Below are 12,208 nucleotides of genomic sequence, written 5' to 3'. Positions count from 1 at the left end.
AAGCAGTAAATTTTAAACTGAAAACCAGTTAGAAATAGGGCTAGTGAAGAGTTAGTTCTATTCCTTTGTCCAAAATATATTATCAACTCTACCTGCTCACAGAATATCAGAATACTTTATGCTGGAAGGGGTATCAGGAGGTCATTTGGTCTATCCCCGTGCTTAAAGAAAGTCCAACTAGAGCAGGCTGCTCATTCAGTTTTTGAGTATCATCAAGGATGGAGAGTCGACAACCTCTCTGGGCCACCTGTTTCAATGACCCCTCTTATGGTGACATTTTTTTCTTTATATCGAGAAGTCCATTCTCTGGCTGCTTCCCCCACTAAAGGATCTGAATTTAAGGCGAGTATGTCAAAAGCTTTCTGAATTCTTCATACAAAATACTTTCCAATTGGAGGACATTTTACCCACCAACACAAAACGGTTTTTCTCAGCTTAACTTCACAACTTTTCATAAAGTAGAAGTCAAATAGTTATAATCCTATGTATATACTATACAGATATAAAACTTTAAAACCCTACACATGGAACCCTTCAGGAGTGCCGGTGTAGTGCATAGGTACACAAGTCAGTTACGCAGAGGTTGAGTACATCCCAGGATCTGTTCCCATCAAAGTCCAGGCATGATGTAGGCGATGTTGTCTAGTGTGTTTGACTGGGAAAAGAAATTCAGTATTTCTCAGTGTCAGGTAATGACTCAAAATTCTTAAAAAATGACACAGATGAAGGTACTAAGCATGTTCACTTGTCTTACATGTCATCATATGATGAGACAACCAAAGTTGCCTAGTCATCACCACCACCACTGCTAGGTTTATTTTCACATTTTTGGAAATGTAAGTTAACTAAATATAAAGGCAGCCTCAGTATTTGTAAGTGCCTGGAAACAATGAAAATGCTTGTGGCTTTCCTCAAGTGACCTCATCCTTACAAAACCCATACTTTATCTCTGAATTTGGAACAAGCCACATCGACCATATCACATCAACCAGAGGAAGACCAGTGATGAAGGACTTGAGCAAAGCAATCAAAGTTGTAGCTTACAAAAAAAACCCAAAACTTGACTTTACACTCACAAGTCCCTTACGAAATTCTGTAGTGTAAAAGTAAAGAGAAAAATGCTTAAACACAGCCACTAGTAGAGTGTCAGATGGGAAAAAGAAGTGCCCTCCGGTTTTCCTTGCAAAATGTAATAGACTTCTGAGAGTAAAAGTCCTTCTTGTGCACATCAGAAAACAAGATCCAGCAGTATATTATCTGTGTCTTCTTCAAATGCAGTATTTCAGTAAGCTCAAGCCTGTGGCTGGGTGGCTGAAGGCGGCCTTAGGAATACCACCTTTTAACGGCTGAAGATAGAGGTGCTGGATCTGCACCAGTTGTGATTCTAGAATTTAACAATGCCACCTACTGACTGAAAAGATAAATTGCATTCTACATACAACACGACCACTGTCAATTTTTTCCGTGTCTTAAAACATCACTGTCGTTATGTATCTGGTGGTAAAAATCATAATAATTTATTTATTATCAAGTCTGAATACCAGTTTTCAGAAGTGAAGGGTAAATGCCTTAGTTCACCTAAAACTCCATTGCTCTTTGCAACAATAAGTTGATCAAGTTTCCAATACACGCACCATCAGTCATGTGGTGTCACTGCTCTGAATGCACTTGGCAAGCAAGAAGGAAAAAAAGCATATGATGTTTTTCCATGGCTTAAGATGGGAACACCCCACTGACTCAGCTTTTGTGCAGACAGCCAGTCTGTCGGAGCTCACAGCCTAAGCTGTCAACTTTGTTGTCATTGTTAATAGATGGTTCTCAGAATGATCAGTGTTTGGGCTGCCCTATTGTAACATGCCAATTCATATCCCATTTTTGTTGTTCGCTCTGCTAGAGTTGTTTTTAATCTCATAACTTTTGCAGACTATAGATTTACTTTTAATTTCTGCTCTTCTCCTTCGCTCTTTTATTCATGTCCTCTGTTGGAGGTATGGCTCCCGCTTCCTTTTACGCTGCTGCCATCTTAATCTATGTCCACATTATGCTACATAGATGCCACAAGCTGTTGCTAAATCGAGGCTCAATATTAACTGTCATTTAAAAAGTGGAAAAGAACCTGTAGTTATGCAGTTCCTTAAAACAGAGACTATTTTTCTTTCCTGGGAGAAGGTTACAGCCACATGTAAAAGGCCCTACTCAATCACATTAGGAATCCTAAGGTCACAAGTTATTTTTTATGCTACTAAAAGAAAAATAATTGTGTGATACAAAACAGCTAGAAGGTGCTTTTTAATTTTATGGAAAATTAGAACTTTCAAAAATAGTGGTATATGCACAGGCGCTTTTGTTTGATTCAGATGGATTGATTCAGTCACTAAAACAGGACCTATACACACTGCAATCAATGATACAAATATTAGGTCAGTTGCCACTGGGAGAAAAAAGTTGCACAATATTGTACAACAGTAGCATCTGAAGGAATTTCAAGGAAATATTTCTCTATAGAAGTTTATGACCAAGACGATTTTCTTATTGCACTGGGTTTCTAATCACATCATGAGACTGATTGATCAAACAACTCTATCTGGATTCTACTGAAATTAACAGTGCTAGAATGGAAATAACCACAAGGAACTCACCAAAACGTGCTTAGGGCAGCCATTCAACTCAGGTAGTTGTGTGGTCAGACACGCTAACGGGCCCAAAGCACAGATGATTGAATCTAGAAGTACTGACAAACTTCCTGAAACAGCCACCATTCCCTGGAAGTAAGGAAAGAAAAAATTGGATAGGGATGAGTAGTGGAAATTATGGTTCTTTCATAACTGTATTGATCTCATGCAGATACAGTATCTTCACTCTTGAGCTCCTCTAGCCCACTTTCATTATTTACACAGTAACAAAACTGTGCCATGTGCTTCACAGAGAGCCTGCTGGCTCAAAAAATTTAAAAATTCAGTGGGCAACATACTGGTGTAGGAAAAAGTAGGGAACAACAGAAAAGGTCAGAAAGCTATCAGTTGCATAAAACACCTAATTCCACAATTTTTTGTAATGTAATTTTCTTTGCCATTTTGTACCATCTATTTTGTTAACTACACAAGTCCTAAAGACAATAGTTGTTTTATTATTAAAGACTAGAAAAATGCTAATTCTGTAACAAATGCTTTAGTCATTGGTGTTACTTTGAGGAAAGGGAAATTGTGTGCCTTTCTGTAAAGAGAGAGTTTTTACTCTGGTTGTTCCTTTGAAAAATGACCGTAATCGGTCATATCAGGAACAAAATGCAAGAACATTTACTTTACTGTTGATAAAACAAGCAAGCACAGTGGGATGAGATGATCACACTAGCCGTAAAAATCAATTTTATTTGAGGCAAATGTGTGTTCTTCTTACAGGCTGGGCCAAGTTCTGAAAGTGCTGTGTGTGTGCATGCATAGAATCACTATCATCAAACAGCAGGAAACCATTAAAATATGACAACTTCTACGTTACCAGGTAAGTTGAAACAATAGTAGCACCTATCCAAAAGCACTGGCAGTATGATATTGCCAGAAAACAACAGGACATGCAAAAAACATCTCAGTAAAGGCTGATGGTTTTCTATGAAGGCTTGAGACACCAACAGAAACTGGACCAGAGACTGGCAAAGATAGCAAGGAAGTACCAGATCCAAGGTGAACATATAGTAAGAAAAGAATGAAGAGTTTGCTGAACTCTAGGACCTAGAGTTGCAAAGGACCTGTCTGTCTTTAATGCCTACTGCTTACTGAGAAACAAGGCTTTTTATTTCACTGAAAACAAAGAGCAATGCATCAAAGAAACATGACACACCATCCCTCAATTCTCTTCCTAACAGAAAAGCACTGGTTGAACTTCTGAGTAAAATAAAATAATCCCCTCCAATCCTGTGTGTAGATGACACAACATCACTGTGACATTGCTGGTTACAGACTCACCTCTGTTTCCTGCAGTCTGTGTCCAATGAGGCTCAGAGATTCACCCAGTAACTGTAAGTGTGCAGCTACATCAATAGGATCTGTCTCAGGAACTTTAGCTGGTGAGGAAGACACCACTACGGTGCTGGTGGGGGATTTCTTATGAGGGGAAATCACTCCTGTTGGAGAAGCTGGAAACACACAAATTAAAATTCCATAGTCTCTTATTTCGTTTTTTTACTTACAAGCCTATTTACTTAGTAAAGTTCAAATCTCAAAGGCATAAAATGCTTAAATAATTCTGTGGACTGGTCCTGTGGTCTTTGCAGTCAAAGCTTTTCCTTCTACATATACAAATCATCTACATTAGCTGAATGCAATCTGGGAGATTTGATAAACAGAGATGACAAGACAAGAACAACCCTTTTTCCTCAGGCAGCAAACTAATCCCACTAGAACTTCCCTGCTGCCTCTTCTTGTTTTACATTTCAATCCCTAAACTGCTAACAACAATACCATTCTACAGATTAGACAAGGAAATCTTTTTGAAAAATGCTGACATCATTCTCGCTCTCACAGAAAAATTGTTTTTTGAGTAACATGATGATTTAAATGTCAAGCCTTGTGAGAAAGCAGGTAGGGGTGTGAAGTGGGAAAGGACCTTTGCTCCTTATTCCGCAGGCTACGCTATCTTCCCCGTCCAAGAAAAAAGAACCAGAGCAAATAAAGTGCAACAATTACCTTTTATTTTTGGTGCACCATCTGAAGATGATGCCTTTCTCTTTACAGTGGTGGCCTCTGCTTTATTCTGCTTGTGCTGGAGATACTGAGCTTTTTGTTTCCAGATCTGCAGTTACCATGGTATGAAAAGAGATTCATAACATTAGGTAATTCTGTTACCTGATGCCAGGACCTGGAGGCAGAATGATGTTACATAGCTAACTGGTGAAGCAATACCACAAGAAGAAAATGGATGCTCTTTACGATTGCAAGGGCAAGGTTTCCATACTTTCCATCTTTACATGCTTTGGGGACATAGGTAGAATTTTTCAAGGTATAGTGGCAATGCTGCCAGCATGTTCTGACCTAAGCACCTAGTTTACAGAAATCATTTTACAAAAACATCTCACACACACTCACCAGTTTATCCTTCTCAGGTAGCTGCTTCCACACTTCTGCCAGTTTTTTACTTAGCTCTCCAAAATCTGACAGAAGGAAAGAAGAAAAATGTCTAAAATAAATGAAATCATAAGATCATGGAGAGAACATAGGAAATTTACTGGCCCACACATAGATATTTAGGAAGCAACCTGTTCCACAACTGGAATTCTCCACTCTGTCCTGAAAATGACTGCCAGTGTGCATTTCCATTACTGTTTAAAAAGAAAAAAGCTGATACTGGGAATATAAAGTCATATGTCTATATACGTGAAAGTGACACAATGAAGGTAACCCTTTAAGTAAAGAAAGAGCTAGCAATTTCTTTATCCAGGTTCACAGCTTGGCTAAATTGCAATGAAATCAAATAATGAAATCCACTCCTGTCCCCTTTGCCATCTGTTATTCAAAGAAAATTGGCAGATTCTTTGCATTCTGTCAAAATTAAGAGGTTAGTATGAAACAGATCCAACTGGCGTAGAATCAAGAGAAGAGAACGCTAAATTATTTTCTCACCTATTCCAGGGTGCTCAGACACAATAGTTGTACGATATTCCTTACAGAACACTTGATAGGCAGACATGTTTTTCTTCTTTGGCTAGTCAAAAGAAGAAAAGGAAACAAAGATTTTCAATTATGATGAGACATACTCAAATTTAATAAGAATTTGGCATTTATTGAAGAATTAAAGACAAGATGTGGTGCTTAGATCAGGAGCCTAAAAAAGCAGTGTTTTACATGTTCTGGCTGAATTTAGTGTTTATACAGGAACCCGCCAGAACTAGCCTTAGTGCGAGGCTTATCTTGCAACAACTCTATCAATGCATTTCATTCATAAGTTACAACCACCTGCTATTCTAAATCCAGGATCAACATACGACTCTGTTACTGTATCTCAGTTTTAAAACTTAATAAAAAAATTTCTCTGTCATACTATTCACAGTACCTATTGCAGATCTGTCAAAACAATTCAGTCCTCATCATGTTTGTTCCATTCCTTGCATCCTTACAAAACAATTCAAATTGGCAGGAAAATAGACAGTGTTAAGTACATCAACAGCAGAAGCGTAAATGGTTGACGAGCTATGATCAGAGAAAACTTACCAAATAGAACTAAATAATGGCTGAACGACTTTGGGCTACATCAGCCCATTTCCTGATACAAAGCAACTCTTGTCTATCCAAACACAGAGAGACTGCTTTTCCCCATTTATCTAGTTACACAGCTACAGTTATATAACCTGTAAACTCATTCATACGCTAGCCACCATTTCTCCTACTCATAGTTTGATAAACCATGGAAAACTGAGTTTATGAGTACAGGACAAAACTGAGAATGTGGTACTCTCTAGGAATTACAATTTCATTTGAATACAGGAGTAAATGGGTTTTTCACATTAGAGCTCAATTTCTTTTTACAGGAACTGTGCTGATGGACTAGATCACTAGTCCAAAAGTCTGCCTGCCAATAGCTAAAACTGGTTACCTTGGGAAATGATGCAATTGTGTTTGGTACATAACCTGTACCAAGCAAATTAAGCATAAGCTTTTCAAAGAACCTCTATTGGCTAAAGACTGCCTGTGCCACAAAACCAGAATGATAAATACTCCTTTTGCTACAAACAGAAATCACAGCGGCTGACACATTTTTCCAGACGTGCTTCAGTGAAACCATCAATCCTGGTATTAGTTATCTTTCTGCTTCAATTTAACATGCCTTTATAAGGGAGTGACTAATTCACCGTTACCCATCACCCAAATTCTATTTTCCCTCCAATTTTTCCTTACTTTTTCTCTTTCCTTTTCTTTTTCTCTTTCCTTTTCTTTCTCCTTTTCTCTTTCCTTTTCTTTTTCCTTTTCTCTTTCTTTTTCTTTTTCCTTTTCTCTTTCCTTTTCCTTTTCTCTTTCCTTTTCCTTTTCTTTTTCTCTTTCCTTTTCTTTTTCTCTTTCCTTTTCTTTTTCCTTTTCCTTTTCTCTTTCCTTTTCCTTTTCTCTTTCCTTTTCCTTTTCTCTTTCCTTTTCCTTTTCTCTTTCCTTTTCCCACTTCTCAGCTTTGTCCTTCTCCTTGTCTTCCTTTTTCCTCCTCTTCTCACCTTGACCATCTGAGTGAAAAACAGCAGAAGGAGGTGGAGAAAAAACATAGGGGGTACTGGGAGGAGGTGGTGGTGACACTGTTACTTCTGCTACTGCCACAGGAGCATGCCCAGAACTCTTTTTAGACTTAGAGTGCTTCTTCTCTCTGTGTTTCTCCTTGTCTTTTTTTTTCTTACTTTTTTTTGACTTCTTCTTCTTCTTCATTTCCCGGTAGGAGTCATCTATCACTAGCTCTCCAGCTTCCAACTCCCCACCAGAAGAGGAACCAGATTCTGGTGGCGGGTCCATACCTGAAATCTCATACTCGCTCCCATGGCCCTCTGAAAAAATGGAGGATTCAGCACCAAAACTCTCAGAAGGTGGATGTGGGTCCGGAGGTGGTTTGTGCTTCTTCCGAGATGACTTCAGGAAGCTTTGCAGTTCATGACCTAGAAGAAATGAGCCTTGCTCTTCTCGAGCTGATTTCTTTGAAGATTTCTTTGCAGCTGCTGGTGCTGAAGAGTGGGAGAAAGAATCATCATCTGCTGCACTACTTTTCTCTTTTGGTGAAAGGATGAGCTTCATCTTCAAGCCATCAGGTTCACGAAGAGTAAGTGTCTCTGTGTTCACGTACAGTGGTTTCATTTTTTTAGATTTGTGGAAGCTGCCATCGTCCACTGAGTGCTCCCCACTGCTCCCACTCAGCTTCTTCTTGTGGTGCTCCTTTTTGCTTTCAGAATGGCCAGAAGAAGAATAAGATGGTTTTTCAGAGGTCTTCTTTGAAGACTTTGAGCTTGTGGCCAAAGGCGAGGTGATAGCCTTGAGTAAATCCATGGTTGTATCAGCTGAGGATGGGCTAGAAATTGCTTTTTTCTTCTTCTTTGATGGTAGATCCAAAGTCGAAACACCTGAAAAAGATAAAGAGAAATGTACATCAAGATGATACCCTTAAAGACAGCATTACACTAGCCCAAAGAAGTGGGAATCCTGCAAGACTTATGATTACAGCTAACAGATTTACATCTCTGCAGCTTGTAGTCAGCTCAGCACAGCCTTACTGATACAATTCAGGAGCTGTAACATCCAAGCTGGTCAAATAATTTAAGGCAGAAATACAGAGGAGGTAAGTTCTTGAAGTTTTGTCGAAGTCTGTATTCTACTGTGAAATAACATATTTTGATTAAAATGTATCTTACTGAGCCTGAAATTACATCTCAATTGCAAGGTTTTCATGCCATTTTTAGCCAAGGTGAGACAAATGAATTGAAAATACAAGCTTTTTCATTCTGAAAACAGATTTTGATGAAATTTCAGCTTGGCTTTCTTTTTTCATTGGGTCAAAAATAAATCTTTAATCTGTTAGGTTTTTATGAACAGAATTGTCACCTTCTGGCCAGCTTATTAATTGTGGGAATAATGTTTCTGTATTTAAACTGAACCCAAATGCATTTATTTTTCACCCTGATGCATTCTATGTTGATAAATTCAAAGAAAGTAATGCTATCTGCAAATAAAATTACAGTTTGTAATGCAATAGGGAAAAAAGAAATGCAAATGCCAGAAGGGCAACTTGTCAATGAAAAGGAGGTTGGAAGATCTCTACCCACAACAATGGCAACTTGTTAAGCTAGACTCTGAAATATCATTCCCCAATCTTTTGCTGTCTGGTGCTGATCAGCATCAGGTTTCTGATTACTTGTCCTAAAACAGGTTGATGTACTTTCCCCCCATAAAGTGCTAACCACAAAGCTTGATGACACTGGTTTAATAGCATCCTTTCCTCACAGCCAGGATCTGTTAGCTCCTTCCCCTGCCCGATTACTATCTTACCTCTGTAGCAGAACTCATCGGAGGAGTGCTTTCTCTTCTTTTTGTGAGGTTCTGTCCCTGGAAAATGCTCACTGTCCTAGAATAAGAAGAAAAAAGTTGCTGAAAACAAGAGGGAAACAATATGAGATTCACATGGATTACTGACGTAGAGAGTAATTTGTAGGAGATATCAAAAGTTATTTGTACTACTGTAACATCAAGGAACCCTAGGTATGAACCAGGATCATTGTTCTAGGTGCTAAAACAAGCAAAGAGGAAACACACCTCTGTCCCCAAGAGCCCACAGTGGAGGTTTAAGGTAAGAGACAAAAAGCATGGTTTGGATAGGTGGGAGAACACAAAAAATGGTATTAGTTGGGATTGGTTTCAGCACATCAGCCACCTAACTGGCATCAAGCTTTCTGTAGGCACTGCAGCACAAGAGGGCTATAAGGAAATTGAAAGACAGATCTCTATAGGGAGCTCCCTCCAACTGACAGGAGCAATACACAAGAAGACTTGAAAAAGCACATCTGAAAGTGTTAAGAAACAGGCAATGAAAGCCAGCACTTGAAGATCAGCTGATGAGTTGATAAAAGACAGACATCTACCTCTTAATAAAGCTAAGAAACAACTAAGCATGCATAGGCTGTCAAGCCTTGAAAATGAAGGTGAGCAGTTCATGTTTGATATGCTGAGAAGTGAAAGGACGTACAGAGAGGTGACAATTAAAACTATGGGCCAAAAAATTGACCTTAATATGTCATGTCACCCAATTATTATTTGTCTCTTGACCAATTTACGGTCTGAAAATGAAGCTCCTCTACAGAATTCCATCTGCATGGTAGAAGATTTTAATTTTAAACTAGAACTTCTTTTCCAGATTAAAAAAAATTAAAAACAATCACAAGATAGTCACCTTTGAGCTAACAGCAGAAATTTTAGCTCAAAGAGGAAAGTTTTGAAGAAACTTAAGTTGTCACTACATGATTTCAGAGTTAAGGCCCCAAAGAGGTGAATAGGGCAAGTTCATACCTCTCAAGAGCTATCGATTCAGGCTGTCTGCAGAATCAGGAAGACAACAGCGCATCAGTTAACATTATCTTCATCCTTTGCTGAAATAGCTTTGCTGGCTATTTATACAACCATAAATTCTAAAACTTTTTTTGAGTAAGAAGTTATTCATGCTATTTTATGACTTGCAAGGCTCTACACCAAGACTAGGATAGCACCCTCCTACCCTGTTTTCTGAGGCCAGAAAAATCAGAATCAGTTGCAATTGGGATTGACACCCTCCTTTTCCCCAGGAAAGTTACTGAACAATACAGAACAAATTAGCTGCTCTTGCTGTTTTCTACATGCATTTCTATATAAAAAAGAACAAGAAACCCATCCATCCCATTCCATTACTAGCTTTACACATATTCTTATACCTTCAACCTTTTCTCTGAGGGCTTCCTGACCTGAGTTGCTATCTCGTCTTCCTCTTGCAGCAGATCCTTGTAAGGGCGCTTTTTCTCTCGCTGTATCCTGCCAGTTGCCAGCCCCGAGTCATCACCACTTCGGTCACTCTCTAGGAACTCTAAGAGTTTCGTGACATGGGAAAAAAAGGAAGAAATTAAATACTCCATTAAGGAATGATAGACATGTGGACTATGCACAAAATAAGATGTTGGTACAGAGTGATGAACAAAACCCAACAATCACAGGGGCCTAAAAGATAACAATGTGTACTCTCTGACCACAGGGATGGGCCTCACTGCTCTAATGCTGTAACACAATCACTCTAGATTTCATTTGTAACCCTTGTATATTTCTTCCTAAAGAGAACTGAACCTAGAAATGTTACCATGACTAAACACACCCCTATCCCTGGTCTCCTGTTCCATTGACCTGACAGCGATAAGAAAGGCTGCAGTGGCAGAGTTTCCAATCAAGGTGTTTGCATTAGGAAATACCACCCATTTTTCTCAAGTGACCTGGAAGTCAAGGGCTTGGGATCCTCTAGCAACTTGGCCAGGTTGAATTTAAGGGCTCCACAGCAGACTAGCTTCCTTTCCCACTCTGACTGCATGGCCTGGCAAGGGCTGCAGAGGGTACCCTTTTCTTTTGGCAACTCCCTCTGAGATTATGAAGCAGTCATACCTTCTTTCTTCTTGGAGTCATCATAAGCCATGGTGGTCCTGCAGGAGCCTGAGAATGTGTTGCCACGTCTGGGCTCCTTCCCCCGTTCCCATCTACAGGAAAAGGTCTGAGAAACAGAGAATGAAAATAACCCTCCCATAAAGAAGAATCACGATGTAAAATGGGAAACTTCCTCTGAACTAAGTGAAGAGTCCCTGGAAGACAGTGGGAAAGGTTGGTTGGTTCATGCTCACCCTTCAGGCTTGACAGATTTTTTTTTAAATTAAATTGGAGGTTGTTTTTCTATTATTTTAAAGACATAAAAGACAACTTGTTCCTTGTAAAACCTCCATCAAATCACTGGTGATGGAAAGAGGGCGAGAAGACAGATTAGTTTGATTTTCATGACACACAAAACTACACCCAAACTTGTTTCAAAGCCATTTTTTGTCAGGAGCCACTGTAGCAGAGAGTGGGATGTTTAAAGAGAGATTCCAAACCCTTGCGCCTCCGGTGAAGTGACGGAAAAGAAGGAACCAGGCAGGAATCATTGTACTACAAAATAATTATTTCAAATCTTTTTAACTAAAGGATTGCACATTTTGTAGTGAAGGTGTGCATCCTTCTGATGTGTTTCCCAACACTACCACTGCAGCCATTCTGAATGTCAGCCTGTGAGAGGGAATGGAAGACAGCACTCCTTTTCGCAGTGCCTCAACCCGTCAGTCCCCAGGTTTCAGGCCTTTGAGTCATTCTGTTCCACAGTTGCTGGCATATAGCAGGACAGTGCCCTTACGGAATAGGTGCACTCTCGTTCTCTCAGTAAACAGGTTTTGTTCTTCAGTCAGCAACCAGCATGAAAAGATTTATCTTCTGCTCATAAGCAATTAGACCAATTGCACCTAACTGATTTTGTGTGTTTGTGTACACATCTGTAAACATTCAACCACAAAGACCATGCAGCTTGATCGTTCTAGCTCTCATCTGTGATCTTGCCACACTGAAGTTACTAGGAATTTATGCTTGTGCATACCTGCATGTACCTCAACTTTATAAATAATTGGCTGAGGCTGAGAATGTAGAACACATTTATCTTCTTACTTTAT

General features: G+C 39.3%; 1 protein-coding gene across 1 annotated transcript; it reads right to left on the bottom strand.

Annotated features, from left to right (window-relative positions):
- Positions 1-479: 479 nt before the first annotated feature.
- Positions 480-11,154, bottom strand: HMGXB4 (HMG box domain containing 4). Its single transcript, XM_010289384.1, has 11 exons — positions 11,124-11,154; positions 10,412-10,560; positions 9,000-9,075; positions 7,141-8,077; positions 6,885-6,891; positions 5,613-5,694; positions 5,079-5,143; positions 4,680-4,785; positions 3,960-4,129; positions 2,640-2,762; positions 480-655 (listed from the first exon to the last, which is right to left on the bottom strand). Exons 1-11 carry the CDS (start codon positions 11,152-11,154, stop codon positions 611-613), a joined length of 1,791 nt encoding a protein of 596 aa, XP_010287686.1. The 3' UTR covers positions 480-610.
- Between the last annotated feature and the right edge of the window lie 1,054 nt (positions 11,155-12,208).

The sequence above is a fragment of the Phaethon lepturus genome, unplaced genomic scaffold, assembly GCF_000687285.1.
Source record: "Phaethon lepturus isolate BGI_N335 unplaced genomic scaffold, ASM68728v1 scaffold13210, whole genome shotgun sequence".
NCBI classification, from domain to species: Eukaryota; Metazoa; Chordata; class Aves; order Phaethontiformes; family Phaethontidae; genus Phaethon; species Phaethon lepturus.
This window is presented reverse-complemented; position numbering and strand designations above follow the sequence as displayed.

Excerpts from the sequence above, each read along its gene's own strand:
- HMGXB4 (XM_010289384.1), bottom strand. The coding sequence starts at position 11,154 with ATGGCTTATGATGACTCCAAGAAGAAAGAAG. Across the intron at positions 9,076-10,411 it reads CCTCAGAGAAAAGGTTGAAG|GACAGTGAGCATTTTCCAGG; the intron begins GTATAAGAATAT and ends TTCTTATTCTAG. Across the intron at positions 2,763-3,959 it reads ACAGACTGCAGGAAACAGAG|GGAATGGTGGCTGTTTCAGG; the intron begins GTGAGTCTGTAA and ends CCTTACTTCCAG.